Here is a 15,363-nt window from a genome sequence, read left to right on the forward strand (position 1 = left end):
TCCTTAGTAAAACGGGGACCCTTATACCACAGATCACGAATCACTACAATTGACATGCCATTTTTTAGAACTCCACTCACAAAATGTATATTAAATAAGGCTTTTATTTCGTTTTGGTTGATATCTCCAATATACCATTGCAATGATGTGAATTTTGCCCTTAAATTAGCAATTTTTTGGTTTGTGTATGTAACTATTAGTGAAAGCATGTTTTTAGTAAACAATAGTTCAAATAATTTCAGGAGAGACGTTTCGTCTGTTGTCTCGCCGAGTGCACCAGGTAATGTATCACTAAGTATTTTGCTGTCACGGTTTTTTATGGAAGGGGTGTGTGTTCCAACAATTTTCATTTCTGCCATATAAAATTGGCGATCACCTTCAGCTGATGAATCAACTTCAAATGGCGTTACATCGAATTCATCATTTCCCTTTTTGTCTGTGATACGACCATCTTCAGGTTCCCTCACATCTTCGTCTGAGTCCCTATAATTTACGTTTTCAGTTTCTTGACACTCAAATTATCTTATCATTTCCTCTGGAGTTCTTAATATTTTCTCAGAAGACATTTTCTGTGTCTTCAAAAGAATGTACCACCTAATTTGTAAACAAAAAATTAAGATAAATAACAAGGCAGAGCGATTCTTTTCCCTGACGGACAAATTTCACAATTTACCTGATAAAGAATGATGGGAAATGGACTGGGCTAAGTTTATACCCCACCTTGTTATTCTAGAGTTAAAATAGGAGTGGCAGTTACCGAAATGGCAGCAGTGTGTCATCTTTCCACCCATATGTTATGCAGGAGGAGGATAAGAAGAAAATCAATATTCTACACTTAATATACAAGTGGGATGCAGTGGTACTAAAAAAAAATATCTCTTCCACGGAAAATGTGGGCTACATGTTTACACATCAGGGTATTTTGATGAACTGCCAATAGAGGACCACATAGAAGAGAATAAATTTTAAGCCACTCCCTGGACCAGCATCTTATTTTCTTCCCCTTCTCTAAAGACAATACGGGAGTCAGTGTAGCCACTTCCACTAGTGTCAAAATACAGCATCTGCTTGAAATTGAGGTTAAACTGATAAACTTTGTTTTTATGCCTACATCCATATTTGACAAATCCGCAACTAGATAAGGGTTAATTTGACAAATAAGTTGCTTGCTTACATGGGCATTAACATAACACACAAGGAATCTCATCGTGGTCAAAATATAGGAATGTGGTGCACTATTGGCTGTGAGAGAAAAACAGGCCTTATTTTTTCCCAGCAAACAATTAACATTGAGAGGTGGCCTATGTGGAATACATTCTGAGTTCCGTTTACAATCAGTTAACTGAAAGAGCTTCCCTGACTTTTCAGCAGGGCTTTGTGACAGCACTCACAGCTGGCGTCTGATTATATGGTCCCATCAGTTCCCCCAGTTTAACCCCATCGATTTCTATCTCTGAGGAACATTAAAAGAGAACTTTACAAAGGAAATCCACACACTCCAGATGGAATTAAAATTAACATTAGTCAAGAAATTTCTGCAGTTTCTCAGAGGGAAGCGCGAAGTGCAATGAGGAATTTCCTAACCGGTTGTCAGAAATCCCTGAACTACGATGGGCTGATGTATCCCTTTCTTAATATACGAGAGTAATTTACGTTTCTTATTTTAAGCTGTTATGTTACGTAGGTTAGAGAAAAATTACGCGACAAACCGTAGGCCTACCATATTTACTGCAAGCACCTTGTCACCCACACGGCGGACGTAGCCGCCAGCCTTGTTGGCCAGCAGCACTTCACGAAAGCGGCTGCGTTCTCCCCTTATACGAACAGATCACGTTTAAAATGTAACAGGCCGGTATTGATGGCATTGGGGGAAGTAGCTATAAAAATCTCAAGATATTAGTAAACGATAGCAAGGCACAAATGACAACATTAGATCAGTGGAAGAACCTACGCCTTTTTTTCTGTTGAAATTTATTCGGTAGACAGAATTTTTACTACGTGATATTTGTTTGTGAACTAAGAATGCAAGACGAGAGGGAACAGAAGACGGAATGAGACACGACTAAATGCGTTTACGAGTCTTAACTATGTATAGCTGAAATCGCCTACAATGTTCTTTACAGACGTATCTACAACACGTACAAAATTGTGTATTGTTATTATTTCAAGTTCCTTAAATTATACTTATTATTTGTTTTGTTGGTTATTTAAAGTCTTTATCCAGAAATTATTTGCTTCCTGTGCTTATTTGATTGTTCCCTACAAAAAAAAAAAAAAAAAAAAAAAAAATAGTAGGCCGCTAAATACATATACACAGAGTCAATGACGTTGCGTTACATTAATTCGAAGTTGTGATCTGTATCTGAAGAATAACCTTTGATTTCAAACTGATAAGTCACTGTGTATTTTTCTTCTCGATGATTCTGAGACCTTTAGAATTTGACGATATACCTATGAACAAAGTGCGTCGTTCGCACTTCGCAGTCATTCCTGAGTTGTCAGTGGTCCTTGACAGAGCTAATCAATTTTATGTTGTTGTTTTGTGCCGATAAAGTGTTGGCTATTACGGCGGAGCGCAGCCGTAGATAGCAGTGTCATTCATAATATTCCGGTTTGTTGTGGTATTGGAGACTCCAATTTCCATATTTTGTTGCGTAAAACTACGAATCCTAATAGTTTTGCGCGTTTTAAAATTTTGTCAAAATGACTTCGGTAATTACCATTCCCAGTAAATTACCGCTGCTTGTTACTAACGATGAAGTGCTGCTGCCGGGATCATCGAAAAAATTTACCATAACTGACCCGAGCAAGTAAGTGTGAATGGTCATTGAATTGTTAAATCAATCCCATCCAACGTGATAACATGAGATATTTGGTGGTTGTCTGTATCACAGAGATAATGAAATTAGTCTGAGATAATGTCACTGAATGTAAAATTTGTAACCCATTCTTTAGCCAAATTTCTGTATACAAAACGTCTATTTATTTATTTATTTTGATCCATCTTTGAGCATTTCTATGGAATCGATGGCGTCATAGGGAATTTACATACATTGTACAAACACATTGTACTAGTAGTAATACAAGGCACATAAATTATACACTAGAGACAAATTTATTAACTTTACAGTACATAGAAGATAATATACAGAAGTATCAAATAACTCATTGTGTTACTAATTTTAATACAAAATAGTTTATAGTTAATTATCTTTACAATAACAAGATGATTCAAATCTGTTAGTTACCTTAACCTAGCTTTTGCATGAAGATGCAGAGAATGCAGTCCTAGTTACGTTATTTATGGTTTAAGCAGAGATGACACATTCATAAAGGCCTGTCAAAACTGCCGTGTTTTATCTGCTTCCTGTTCATTGCGTATAAGACCACAACAACAAGAAATCTGTTTCCAATATGTTCTTTTTAGTTGTGTTTAGAGGTGTCAGCTAAGTAGCAGAATTGATCATCAGCTGCCCTGTTATGATAACTTAAACGTAGAAGTCCTCAATTCCATGCTAATATGTAAATGCCTTAATGTTCGTAATAAATCATAAAAGTGCGTTTGAAACAAAATGTGATACACATACAACAAAACAAAATATAAAAATAACTTACATATGAGGACAGAAATCTTCATCTTCATGTGTGATCTTTTACCACAGGCATAAAGGATACTGAGAGTTCCCAGAAATACAGTAGTAGTGTTCATTAGTTTCCTCCCCCCCCCCCCCCATTTCCCCCCAGATAACCATGCACATTAGTACGCCGCTTTCGAGATTTGGGGAGGCTTGCGGGCCCCATATCAAATCTGCCGGGGGATTAACAACAAGGGCTGGTGTGTTGGCCAGCCTGGTTGTAGTGTTTAGGTGGTTTCTCATATCAGACTGGGTGAATACAGAGCTGGTACGCACATTCCACCTCAGTTGCTAGCTTTGCAAACATTTTGAATACATGCTCATTTTTTCACATGGATAACACTAGACACACAGATGAGGTACACCATTTCCATTTGGGGGTGGGGGCAAAAGGGGTGGTGACAGGAAATGTGCTGAAATGTGTTATTAATAACAATTGCAGTTGATTTTAGCAAGCTATAATGTTGGCCCATTCCTGTTGTTGATGGAGCTGGAATGACAGAAATAATGTATTGGTCTGGAATCGATCAAACATCCTGCTCTGTTGGCCAATAGAATGAATATGCAGGTCAACTGGGGTGCATGAAACTAAGACATAATTTTCTTTGTCTGAAACTTCAGAGACATTACCAGTCCACCATTTTCCATTAGTAAATCCAGGCAATGTATTGGCCTGGTCATAAGGCTGCAATATTTCTGTGAGAAACTGTTGTTTGACTCAGCATTTGCCACAAAACAATTTGTGTCATTGGATACTGTTCTAATACAAACTTGCTTTTCATTTAATGGCACAAAGTGATGATTCTCTCTTGTTCCTGATACTGTGCAGTCATTTTTGAACCTTTCTGCCTGCTCAGTTTTTGATGCTTTAATTTCTTCTTTTGAAACAAAAATGAATTGGATTCCACTGATATTATACTTTTTGTACAGTATTTAACCAAATCAGTTTGTATCAAAATCTGGTCTCCAGTTGGTCTTTGAAGGCTTGCTCTTTCTGTAAGGCACTTTACAGTTCTTCCAACTCCCATCACATGGTGGTTTTCCATGGCTAGTAGCAAAAAAAAAAAAAAAGTTCCATTCAGTTGAGATTCCGGAGTCGTTTTGATGGTGGCAAAGAGTCAGAAAATATTTTAGTTCTGCTGACCCATCACTTAAGTAGTAAATATGTAAGATTTTTCCAAGGTGACATTTTGGATCTCTTATTAATTTCACTATAAAAGCATGTACTGTGATTGCCTTATGCTTCGGGCTGTCACTTATTACACAGTAGCTGATCCTGTTTGTGTCCAAGTTATTTCTGAAGTACACAACAAATGGGTGTAAAGTTGCTTGGCTGTTATTGCAGTGAAAACTTTGAGCTGCATCAAAAACCATTAATATGATGAATTTTTGGCTTGAGGTTTTCTTTTATGCTCTTTAGGGCTTGCTTAGCAGCTTCACAATAATGAAGAGTGGAAAGCTTGTAAATTTTTGAAATCAGATCTTCAATAAAATCCTCAGTGGTTATCTGCTTTGCTTGTAATGTATCTCTTTCAGCGTGCACCCACTGTTTGCACTTATCGATATCATCTGGCCCACTGTCTTCAAAAGTGCTTTCTAAAAACTGTTACAGAAGTTCTTTTCCTGGACAGATTTCACACTGATGAAGCATGTTGTCTTTGGATTCCAAATCACACATTGTTTTAGCAATCACTTTTTTCTAATCTTGTTTAATTGGACAGTTTGCAAGCATGAATTTTACATATTGGTGTAAAGTGCAAAAACAGACTGAGTGGGTTGCTGCAGCTCCTACAGTGGTCACCATTTTGGCCTCAATTCACAAAATTTGGAAAATCCAATTTCAGGCACATGCTGATGTCGATATACTGCAGACATTTATTTCAAAGTCTTCAAAAGAAGGTATTTTTGCATCAAAACTTCATCTATTCTAAATGGTATACAGTCCTTTTTACCTGGGCAAATTTGGCTAAATTTTTCGTTTTGGAAAAATGTTACCACTTTTTCATTTACAGCATCTGGAATCCTTGCTACACTTGTTCTTAGGCAGAGCTAATGCACAGTTTTCTGCCTTTAACTTCCCTCTGCTTTGTCCATCCTTTCTGAAAAGCCAAGTCCTTGCATTGTCTCTTTTGTAGTCCAGCTTTGAGCTACTAATGTCAAAATCTGCCGTTTTTCAGGCTGCCTTGACAGTTACAACTTTTCTTTCAATTCTTTATTCAGGTGCTTTTAATCTTCACAATCAGGACATGCCTTACTTGTACTAGATGTTCGAAAATCTGTGGGGTCGAAGCTCTCAGCAGCAGTGTTATTCACAATTGCCTCTTGAGTTATGCTTATTTTTTTATTTTGAATAACCTTTGGTATACCGTGTTGATACTCTCTGAAATTTTGGAGGGGAGACCCCATAAGCAATTATACTTGTATCGAGTAATTCTGCTGGATGTAACTCTGCTTCATCCTCTGATTGGGATGAAGAATGACAGAGATCTTTGTGCTTTTCTCGCTGAAATTCTTTTTCTACAATTATACAGATATTCTGACCAGATTTCCCATTGCTTTGTCACATATTTCAATTGCTTTGCTGTTTCTATGTTAACAATCTGCAAAACCCATTTTTGGAGTTGAAATTGTATGCATGGACTCCACAGCATATGGCAATATATAACAAATTAATGGGGAAACACATATGTAATATGAAACCAGAAATTTTAAAAATGTGGCTACAGCAGATTCTGTGGGAGAAATTCTACTACTCAACAGAAGAATTCATAGAGGATGAAATGATAATTTGAGCAAAGAGTAATTAAGTGTTAGATTTTATTGTACGTGTGTATAACAAAATTGGGAATAACAGAAGCGTCCGATTCCACCCCTCTGCTTTGACCAATAACGTCACCAATATGGCGGAAACCACCATTCACAACAACTATCATACCGCTCCTATGACATCATCACATAAACATGACAAAAAAAACACGATAATAGATCGAAAAACCACCAAGCAGATCCTCCAAAAATGTAACGGAACTAATGGGACAAATGGGGGAAATTGGGGGTTTTTGGGTGGGGACAAACTAAATATAAACACACACCACTACACCAAACGACAAAAAACATTAAAATAACAAGACCCCACAACCTTCCCAAATTCCACTACACACAAAATCCACTGGAATCGATCACTTCCATTGACCTTTATAGGTCAACAGAAACAACCGATACCACACTATAAATCTCAAAACTTTCACCACCACCCCACTTAATCCAACCCCCCCCCCCCCACCCCCCCAAAGAAAAAAGCCTAGAAAATCGAAATTGGAATCAAACACTTCCCTTGACATGTCAACAGCAATTAAGCCTCATTTCTTCACGACACACTGAACACTTCATGACTTCAGTCAACAGGCCGAATAGCTTTAGAAATTTTGTTAGAGACAACACACTGTCCCCCATTATCACCGACAACTGAAAACTGTTGACCTTGTCAGTCATATCCATACCTACCAAAGACATAAACAAAGCAATTTACCAAGATTCACATACGACGAACAGAAAAAAAAGATTACAATAACCTTGACATAACAAAACCAAAATCGTTAACTCACTGAAAAATATTCCGCTGAAAGCACAGTCACTACCGATACCACACATGTGCAATGCTACCACGCAAATGAACCCCATACACCACATGACACACTACCCATAAACACACCACCAGAGAGAACCACCAACCACAACAATGCGCCACTCAAACTAAACCAAAAACATCACCTAACACACAACACATAAACACACCACCAGAAAGCACCACTGATCACATCAAACTGACACCTACAAACATTCCACTCTCACAAACTAAACTCTATGCTGTCATCATGTCACACACCACAACAGCCTTACGTCACGGGTCAAAGCCAATGGGTGGAATCGGATGCTTCCGTTTACCCCAAAATTGTATTATTATGTTGATGATGATGATTTATTTATTTTTTTTTTTTTAAACATCAGTTGTTCTTTCTTTATGGTGCAATTGTGCTGCAGATTTGACGTGTCTCCGGTACCTGAATCAAATGATGTAGATTTTGTATGTTATGAGGTAAACACAGCACAATTCACAGAATAGTTCTGTACATGAAAAGTTTTACAATAGGATCTCTATAGTGAAGAAATTCATACATATTTGTGCATTTTCAGTAAGACTTATTTCACTTCTTCGGTTAAGTAATTCGTGTTCTACTGAAAATTCTTTGATATGTTTGAAGCCTTGTTGGTGTGTGTATATGTTTTCAGGTGACACACAGAATTATCTGCAAGGCCAGTGCTACATGCCATTGAAACATCTTTGATATCCATTAAACTACAATTCAGTTTTTACTTTCAATTGTCTTTGCTTTCAGTATTTGATAATGTTAAAGTTCTGTGTATTTACAACTGGGAAAAATTAAACAGTCAAAGATTACAAAAACTTTCATAGGGAATTGAACAGAAAAAGACTTTAAATGACCAGATAAACATTTCTAAAACTTCAGACACCTTCAAATAATTTGTACTTCAGTAAAAACATGTTTATGTAGTAATGAGAACAGACTTTACATCGTATAAAAAAGCACACATTAAATCTGAACATTCTGCACTACACAAAACTGTGCTTCAGAACCATTGTTGAAGCTTGTTTTTATACTCCATTGTTGCCACTAAACTTGTCTGTTTCAAAAACAAATTCTTCTGATCAAACAAAGTGAGCGCTTTTCAATGGTGGCAATAAAAATCCGATTTGAGTGATCCCTTGTGAGATATGACCTCTTGAAAATGAGCCAAAATTGAGTAATTAAATTTTTAGTAGACTTTGAACTTAGATAAGTCAGTTATTATTTGTGCACTCTAAGTGCCACTTGCAGAGCTTTGTGACACACTGACAGGCTGCAGATGAGTATAGAATCAGCTTCAGAAAGGTATCCTTTCAGTAGATACAAGCTGATAAAGTATGATTAGAATTTGTTACAAGAAGAATTATGAGCCACTTTGATGGCACATTATCATGAATTTACCATAATTTGACCTTTAGTTCTGCAACTAAGCTATTGTACCCCAAAAGTTGAACAGGATCACGAAGTTTCAGCATGATGGACTTTCAGATCCTGAGGAATGATAAAACGAAGGTGATGATTTTTAAATTGTAAAAAAAAAAAAGCTTTACAAAAAGGTGGTTAGTAGCCCAACCATACTACTTATGGAGCTGTAATTTGGCAGGGCTTCATATAAGTTCTGTATGTACATCTTGTAAAAATGTCATCAACATTGGAGAGGGTCAAGTGGGGACTCTTAGGCCACTTAACATGGAATGACCTTAATTTAGGAACAGGAGCCGAAGAGAACCATTGAAAGAAAAAGAGCTTGTTTCTTTTTAATATGGCTTCTCTACTGATTACTTAAACTTTTAATTTGCACCTTTTTAAAGTATAAGTAGAGTATGCCAAATGACCTTAGTAAGTAATGCAGCGATGCTGTCATTGATGATAGGTGTTTTGAAGTGATTGATTATAACTATCTCTGTGAAATAGTAGGGCTTGTTACTGGAAGTTATAAAATGTGAAATATGATTTCCTTATCAGGGTAAAAAAACAAAAACAAAAAAGACCTTGTACAAACTGACTACTGTGGCAGTAATAGTAGATGCATATTGAAATGAAATGGGAGGTTAATGCTTGCTACATCTGTGGTGTTTCATAAGATGATCACAATAGGAGATTCATGTGAGCTGTTTGTTGTTTGTCACCCATGCCAAAATGCTGTGATTGGCTTACTTTGATGAGTTTTACAATGTGCACCACTAGTCTGATTTCAAAGTAATCATCTCTCAGAGACATGGCTCAAGCCAAACATCTCCTCTGACTCCATCTACATGCTTCTAAGTGTTCATTGTATAACTATGATGCCCTACAAAAGTGCTGTTTAGGTACTTCATTGCAGGATATAAACAGTGAGCTGACACTGGACAATAAAGTCTGCAAATTAAGTCACAGAGGTATTGCTTTGTATGACAAATGTGTCCCTAAACATTCTGTCAGAGTGAAGAGAGCTCCTAGTCCATGGCTGGCTATAGAGCTGCACCAGATAATGAATAAATGTGATTCTGCATGTAGAAGATTGAGGTGAAATCCAACTCCAAAACTACCGTATATGAATTATACAGAAAACTGTGAAACAAACTGAAGCAAAATGTGCATAGTGCCAAAATCATGCATGCCTGCTCTGTTGTAGGCAGATTGTTGAATTCTGCAACACTATGGATGAGACTGTACAACTTCTGCATAGGAAAGGCAAAATATGATAGTTTTATAGCCACTGCAGATGATTTAAATGATTTTTTTCCTGAACAGCAGTCGGTTTCCGAGCTGTGAAATGAATTGTTTATTATTTGGTGATTGTTTCCAGTATGAATTCTGGAAACAGTTCCAGGCTGTGGCTAAGCTATGTTTTGGCAATATTCTTTCTTCCAGGAGTGGTGCCCTGCATGGTTTGTAGGAGAACTTTGTGAAGTTGGGAAGGTAGGAGATGAGGAACTGACAGAAGTGAAGCTGTGGGGGTGGATCATGAGTTGTGCTTGGACAGCTTAATTGGTAGAGTACTGACTTGTGGAAGGCTAACGTCCCAGTTTTTGAGTCCTGGTCCAGCATACAGTTTTAATGTACGAGGAAGTTTCAGATCAGCACACACACTGCTGCAGATTGAAACTGTATGCTGGAGATAACATTCAAATAATATCTGCGCAGTATAACTAGGCACTTTCCTGGACATGGAAAAATTGTTGGAAGTTGGGTGACTTTTGGCAATTACTGGTTGACCACTGTATGGTTATGCTTCCAGCACTCGTGAAAAGTGCTAAGTTATATTGTCCGTATAGTCCATGCAAAACTTCCTGCATTCACATTTTTAGTAGTTTTTGGGATTGTCTAGTAACATGAGAAACAAACATTGTGAACTGAAGGTATAGCATAATTGGAAGCTGTTAGTATAAATCAGACCCATCTGGCTTTTTAAGTAGCAGTTTTGCATTTTAGGTAGGAAGGATAATAGCAGGGAATGGTAAAATAGTTTTGAGGTTTCATGACAAATGACTCTGGGCATACTTGCCACTTGCTACTATGCAATATCCATTATTATTTTTGTGTTTCTTTAAACTTATACATCTGCCTGTGTGTTGGGGCTGGATGCAAATTTGGTTTGGGAAGATTCCACCCAAACTCCATCAGAGTCAACTGCCTTCGCATGCCCCTCTCAGGGTATGCCTTCACTGTTGCCAAAGATTTTGATTAAACTTGTCAAACAGAATAGCATCTAAAGGAAGCTGCCGAGATGAATACTCTGCAAAATTAACTGTGGACACGGAACAATTAATTGGCTGTGTCACAACAATGAAACCGCTTCCAGAATATGTGGTTCACGTTACAAGCACCATCTGTCCTATTGTAGATTCATCCAGCCTACACTCTTCAGAACTACATAGGAGACAGCCAATTTTTGAATTGAATAAGCAGCCGTGCTCTGCAGACAGTAGCCATTGTACAGCCTTGCAGAGTACCACGTAGTGAAACAGTCAGGCTCATGTGTAGACATGTTGGTAAAAACTCCCATCCTTTTGGATAAGGAGGGGAAAAATGCAGCATTTCTATTATCCTCAAGAAATTTGAAGCCAAATTTATATATTAAATTTTAGCAAACAACCCTTAATTAGTTGATTGTCTCCACTGCTGTTTCGGGGATCCTTGCACATTGTTGTAGACTATATACGACAAGACAAACTGATGATAAAATCGGGTTGCCAATGAGGAAAAAAATCACACATAGGTACAAATAAATGTATTTTATTTTTGTTTCCTAATGTAAATCCAATTTCTTTTCAGAATGTGAACTGAACGAGATTGTTGAATGTTGTCACATTGCCATTATTTGAGATAAAAAAAATGCTATCAGCTATAGTGAAGTAGAAAAAATTGCATTATAAATTAAAAAAAACACAAAATACTATTATTTTATGAAGTATCAAACTTACTTGAAACAATTTTGTAACCCCCTCCACACCCCTCTCCAGAGGATTTACAAGCCTTTTGCGAGTATGTGCATGGTGAGCATGGGGTTCCAACCCATTGCAGTACTTCTTCCTTTCATGTGCTGCAATTTTGCTTTCTGTGTGATTTTTCTAACAATGGAAACTCCAGTTAGTAAGATTAACAGTGTAGGAAAAAGACAGATTGCTACTTACTGTAAAGAAGACACGTTAAGATGCAGACAGACACAATTAAAAGACACTTACATAAGCTTACAGCAACAGTCTTCATCAGTAAAAGACACACACACACACACACACACACACACACACACACACACACGCACGCACGCGTGCGCGCGCACGCAAGCAAGCAAGCGCACCTAATGCGCACATGACCGCTAACTCCAGTAGGTGCTTAAAATTGTGTGCATGAGGTATGCTTGCTTATGTGTCTGAATGCTGTGTGTGTGTGTGTGTGTGTGTGTGTGTGTGTGTGTGTGTGTGTGTGTGTGTGTGTGTGTGTCTTTTATTGATGAAGGCTGTGGCTGAAGGCTTATGTAAGTGTCTTTTAATTGTCCCTGTTTGCAACTATATCTTTTTTTTCTGACTTATTCTCGAGGACAGAGCCCCTGGTGCCAGCCTAGTTCACTTGTAGTATGTTGATTCTGGCTTCTCTCTCTTTGTACCCTTATTATGCACCACACAACTTGGTTAACTTATGTTCAGTCCCCACATATGAGCTTGACCAACACCTTTTCAATTTTTATTACAGATTGCGTGAGCCCTGTGGGAAAGATCGGCCAATGCCCAATATGTTACTCAGTCCATGTTGTTGGGCAAGGGGGGAGGGGGCGGAGGAGGGAGAGGGGGCGTCAGGTACCCATATGGTGTAGTCCCCTGACCATGCAGGGATTGTACTGTTGCTGCGTAAAACTTCATCTCCCTGTGCATGCTGAGGAATAGATGCCTGTACATTTGGAGGCACCAGAACTCTGGACACTAACCCCCACACCAAGTGGGCTCTGCTTTGGCTAGGGAGTAAACACTGGCACATTCTTCCTCACTTACAAGGGGTATTCGCATCCAGAAAATGTTAAAATCATGTTTTACCATTACGATGTGAAGCTATAGTTTTCACTCTTAGTGTGGTGTTTTAAACATCAGTGCTTTGGGTGAATGAATGTTATCCAGGTGTACATATAACCCAATTTGTGGAGACTGTGGCTGGCCACTTCACAAATATTCACCATGCATGCTACCATTCGTCTGTCAGTTGCAGGAATGAAAAACCTCCCCAATACCCGAAGTGTGCTAATGTACTGAAGAAATGTGAAATCTAGGAATAGAAGTCACAGATTGCCACCTCATATTTTGAAGCTAGGAAAAAAGTGATCATTTGTATCCAGTTTCACTATTGTGGGCAGGTCATCAGCCAGGCTATATTTAGTCCCTTGACATTGACATCTGGTAGTCTCACAATTAAACTTGATGATCATGGGGAAATAGGCCCTCCACTCTCTTGTTCTCTGTGGCAGCATCTTTCACAACAATTTCCTGCACCCGTCTGGAAAAGCAGCATCCACCTCCGGCATCTACTGGTGGCGGGGCTCCCTCTTTCGAACCCTGTCCCTGGAAATCCACAGATCAGAGGCTCGACATCAGCTAGTGGTTGAGTTAGCCACAGACTGGGCGTCCCAGGGATGCCTGCTCGCCTTTCATTCCTTCATCCATAGTTGATAACCCCTCTCAAGATTCATGGCTACTGAAAGTTGTGAAAGAGAAGAAGAAGAAGAAGAAGAAGAAGAAGAAGAAAAATCCTCAGGAGAACGCTTCTCTGGTGAATTCAGTGATGACCACCTCCAACCTTTCCAGGTTACTGTGAATCGTGTCAGAGCTGTACTTGCCCCAAGAGAACTTCCTACAGGGTCTGTACATTGGTTTGTACAGATGTCATCAGCGAGTGCATTCTCCTCCCTGCTATGCTGGAAGCAGAGTGCAAATGACCTCAGCAATCACCATTTGTAGTGTTCGTTTACGTCCAGGTAGGGCACTTACTTACCTGGAGATGACCACCTTAATCCAACAACTCTTCCCTCCTTTCTCCCTAAGTGGGGATTTCAATGTGTCGGATCTTCAACTAGTTTGTTTGGAAAGCAGCTTGTCAATCAGCAAGCTTCCTACCAGATGACACCCTCTGACAGGAGGTAGTGTGCATTGAAATCTCCCTCTCCTCAATGAGGGGACTCCTACCCACTACACCACTAACCATGATGTCTTGTCAGCTGTTGATCTTACAGTTTCTTCCCCCAATCTTGTGACTTCACGACAGTGGTCACTACATGATGATCTTTGTGACAGTGACCACTTTCACCAATCTTGCTACTCCTTTGTCCCTAGCCAACAGACGATTTAATTTGTTAGGCTATTCAGAAAGCCAGCTGACAGTTTTTTCAGTTTTATACCTTTGCTGTCACCTCCCCCCCCCCCCTTCCCCTCCCTGCCTATCTGCGAGACTGCATTGATGAGGTTGTGAGAGACATCTCCAACACACCACTAGAACTGCTACTCCTCCTCTTACAGGTCCTCTCTGCCACTGGCTGGTAACCATGATGGACCAAAGACATTGGAACAGCTATTGAGGACTGTTAAAGAGGCAACAGCCTTCATAGACCACCCTCCTCAGTTTTAATTGGCTTCGCACTAAATGTCAGTATCTAATTAAACACAGTAAGAACAATGCTTGGATTTCATTGTAGTATTTGTACAGATGTGCATGCTGTTGCTGAACACTTTGCAACTCACTTCTGCTCTCTCTCCTCTCCCCTCCCCCTTCCGTCACACCAAATTATCTAATGAACCTTTTCCTGACGTGGAACTGCTTGAGGCTCGTGGCTCATCACACAGTATGGCCCCAAGCCCTGATTCAGTTTATAATCGGCTGCTTGCCCAAAATATGAATTTTACCAAAGACTCAATGTATTCAGTGTCTTCAACTGTGTTTGGCTAGAAGGTGTTTTTACCTTTAACAATGGTGAGACAGTATCATTATCCCAAGTCATAAACTGGGCAAAAATGCCCTGTCCCATTGAAAGTTAATGACTGATCAGCCTGACCAATGTGTTGTGCAAACTGCTTGAGGTGATGAGCTCCCATTGATTATGCTGGGTTCTTGAATCATGGGGTTTCTGTTCATCTGGCTAAGTTGGAAACAGCAATTCTACAGGATGTTTCTAAATGTCAGCACCTCATTGTAGTCTTATTTGACTTACACAAAGCCTCCAACACTGCTTGGTGCCATCATATTTTACTTATGCTGCATGAATCGGGCTTTTGAGGCTCCATACTCACTGGTTGTTTTGGGTTAGAATTAGCACAACACTCAGCCCACATATCCATGCAGAATGTTACACTCTTCCTCATCACTTTCAGTGGGTTTGTGGCATCTGTTGGAACATTGGCCACGCCCGCTTTTTATGTTGGTGACTTTTACATTTTGTACAGCTCCCAGTCTGTAGGCTTGGCTGGATACCAGCACTTGGGCAATATCTGAAGGGTCTGCAATTGGACCCTTTCCCATAGCTTTGAAGTCTCATCTGCAAAAATGAGACTCAGTAATTTGTGTTGTTGTACCATAATCCAGTCCTTAGCCATATTTGGGTGTCTTTCTCTGGGTCATCT

The 15,363-nt window shown here is 39.1% G+C and overlaps 1 protein-coding gene across 1 annotated transcript in view; it reads left to right on the top strand.

Annotated features, from left to right (window-relative positions):
* The first annotated feature begins 2,366 nt into the window (after nt 1-2,366).
* Nucleotides 2,367-15,363, top strand: part of LOC124619662 (lon protease homolog 2, peroxisomal-like) — a 108,822-nt gene continuing 95,825 nt past the window's right edge. The window contains exon 1 of the mRNA XM_047146193.1: nt 2,367-2,810. Within this exon, the coding sequence (XP_047002149.1) occupies nt 2,704-2,810 (107 nt within the window). The 5' untranslated portion in view covers nt 2,367-2,703. The remainder of the gene's footprint in view (nt 2,811-15,363) is intronic.

Source organism: Schistocerca americana, chromosome 6 (genome assembly GCF_021461395.2).
Source record: "Schistocerca americana isolate TAMUIC-IGC-003095 chromosome 6, iqSchAmer2.1, whole genome shotgun sequence".
In the NCBI taxonomy this organism is placed as follows: Eukaryota; Metazoa; Arthropoda; class Insecta; order Orthoptera; family Acrididae; genus Schistocerca; species Schistocerca americana.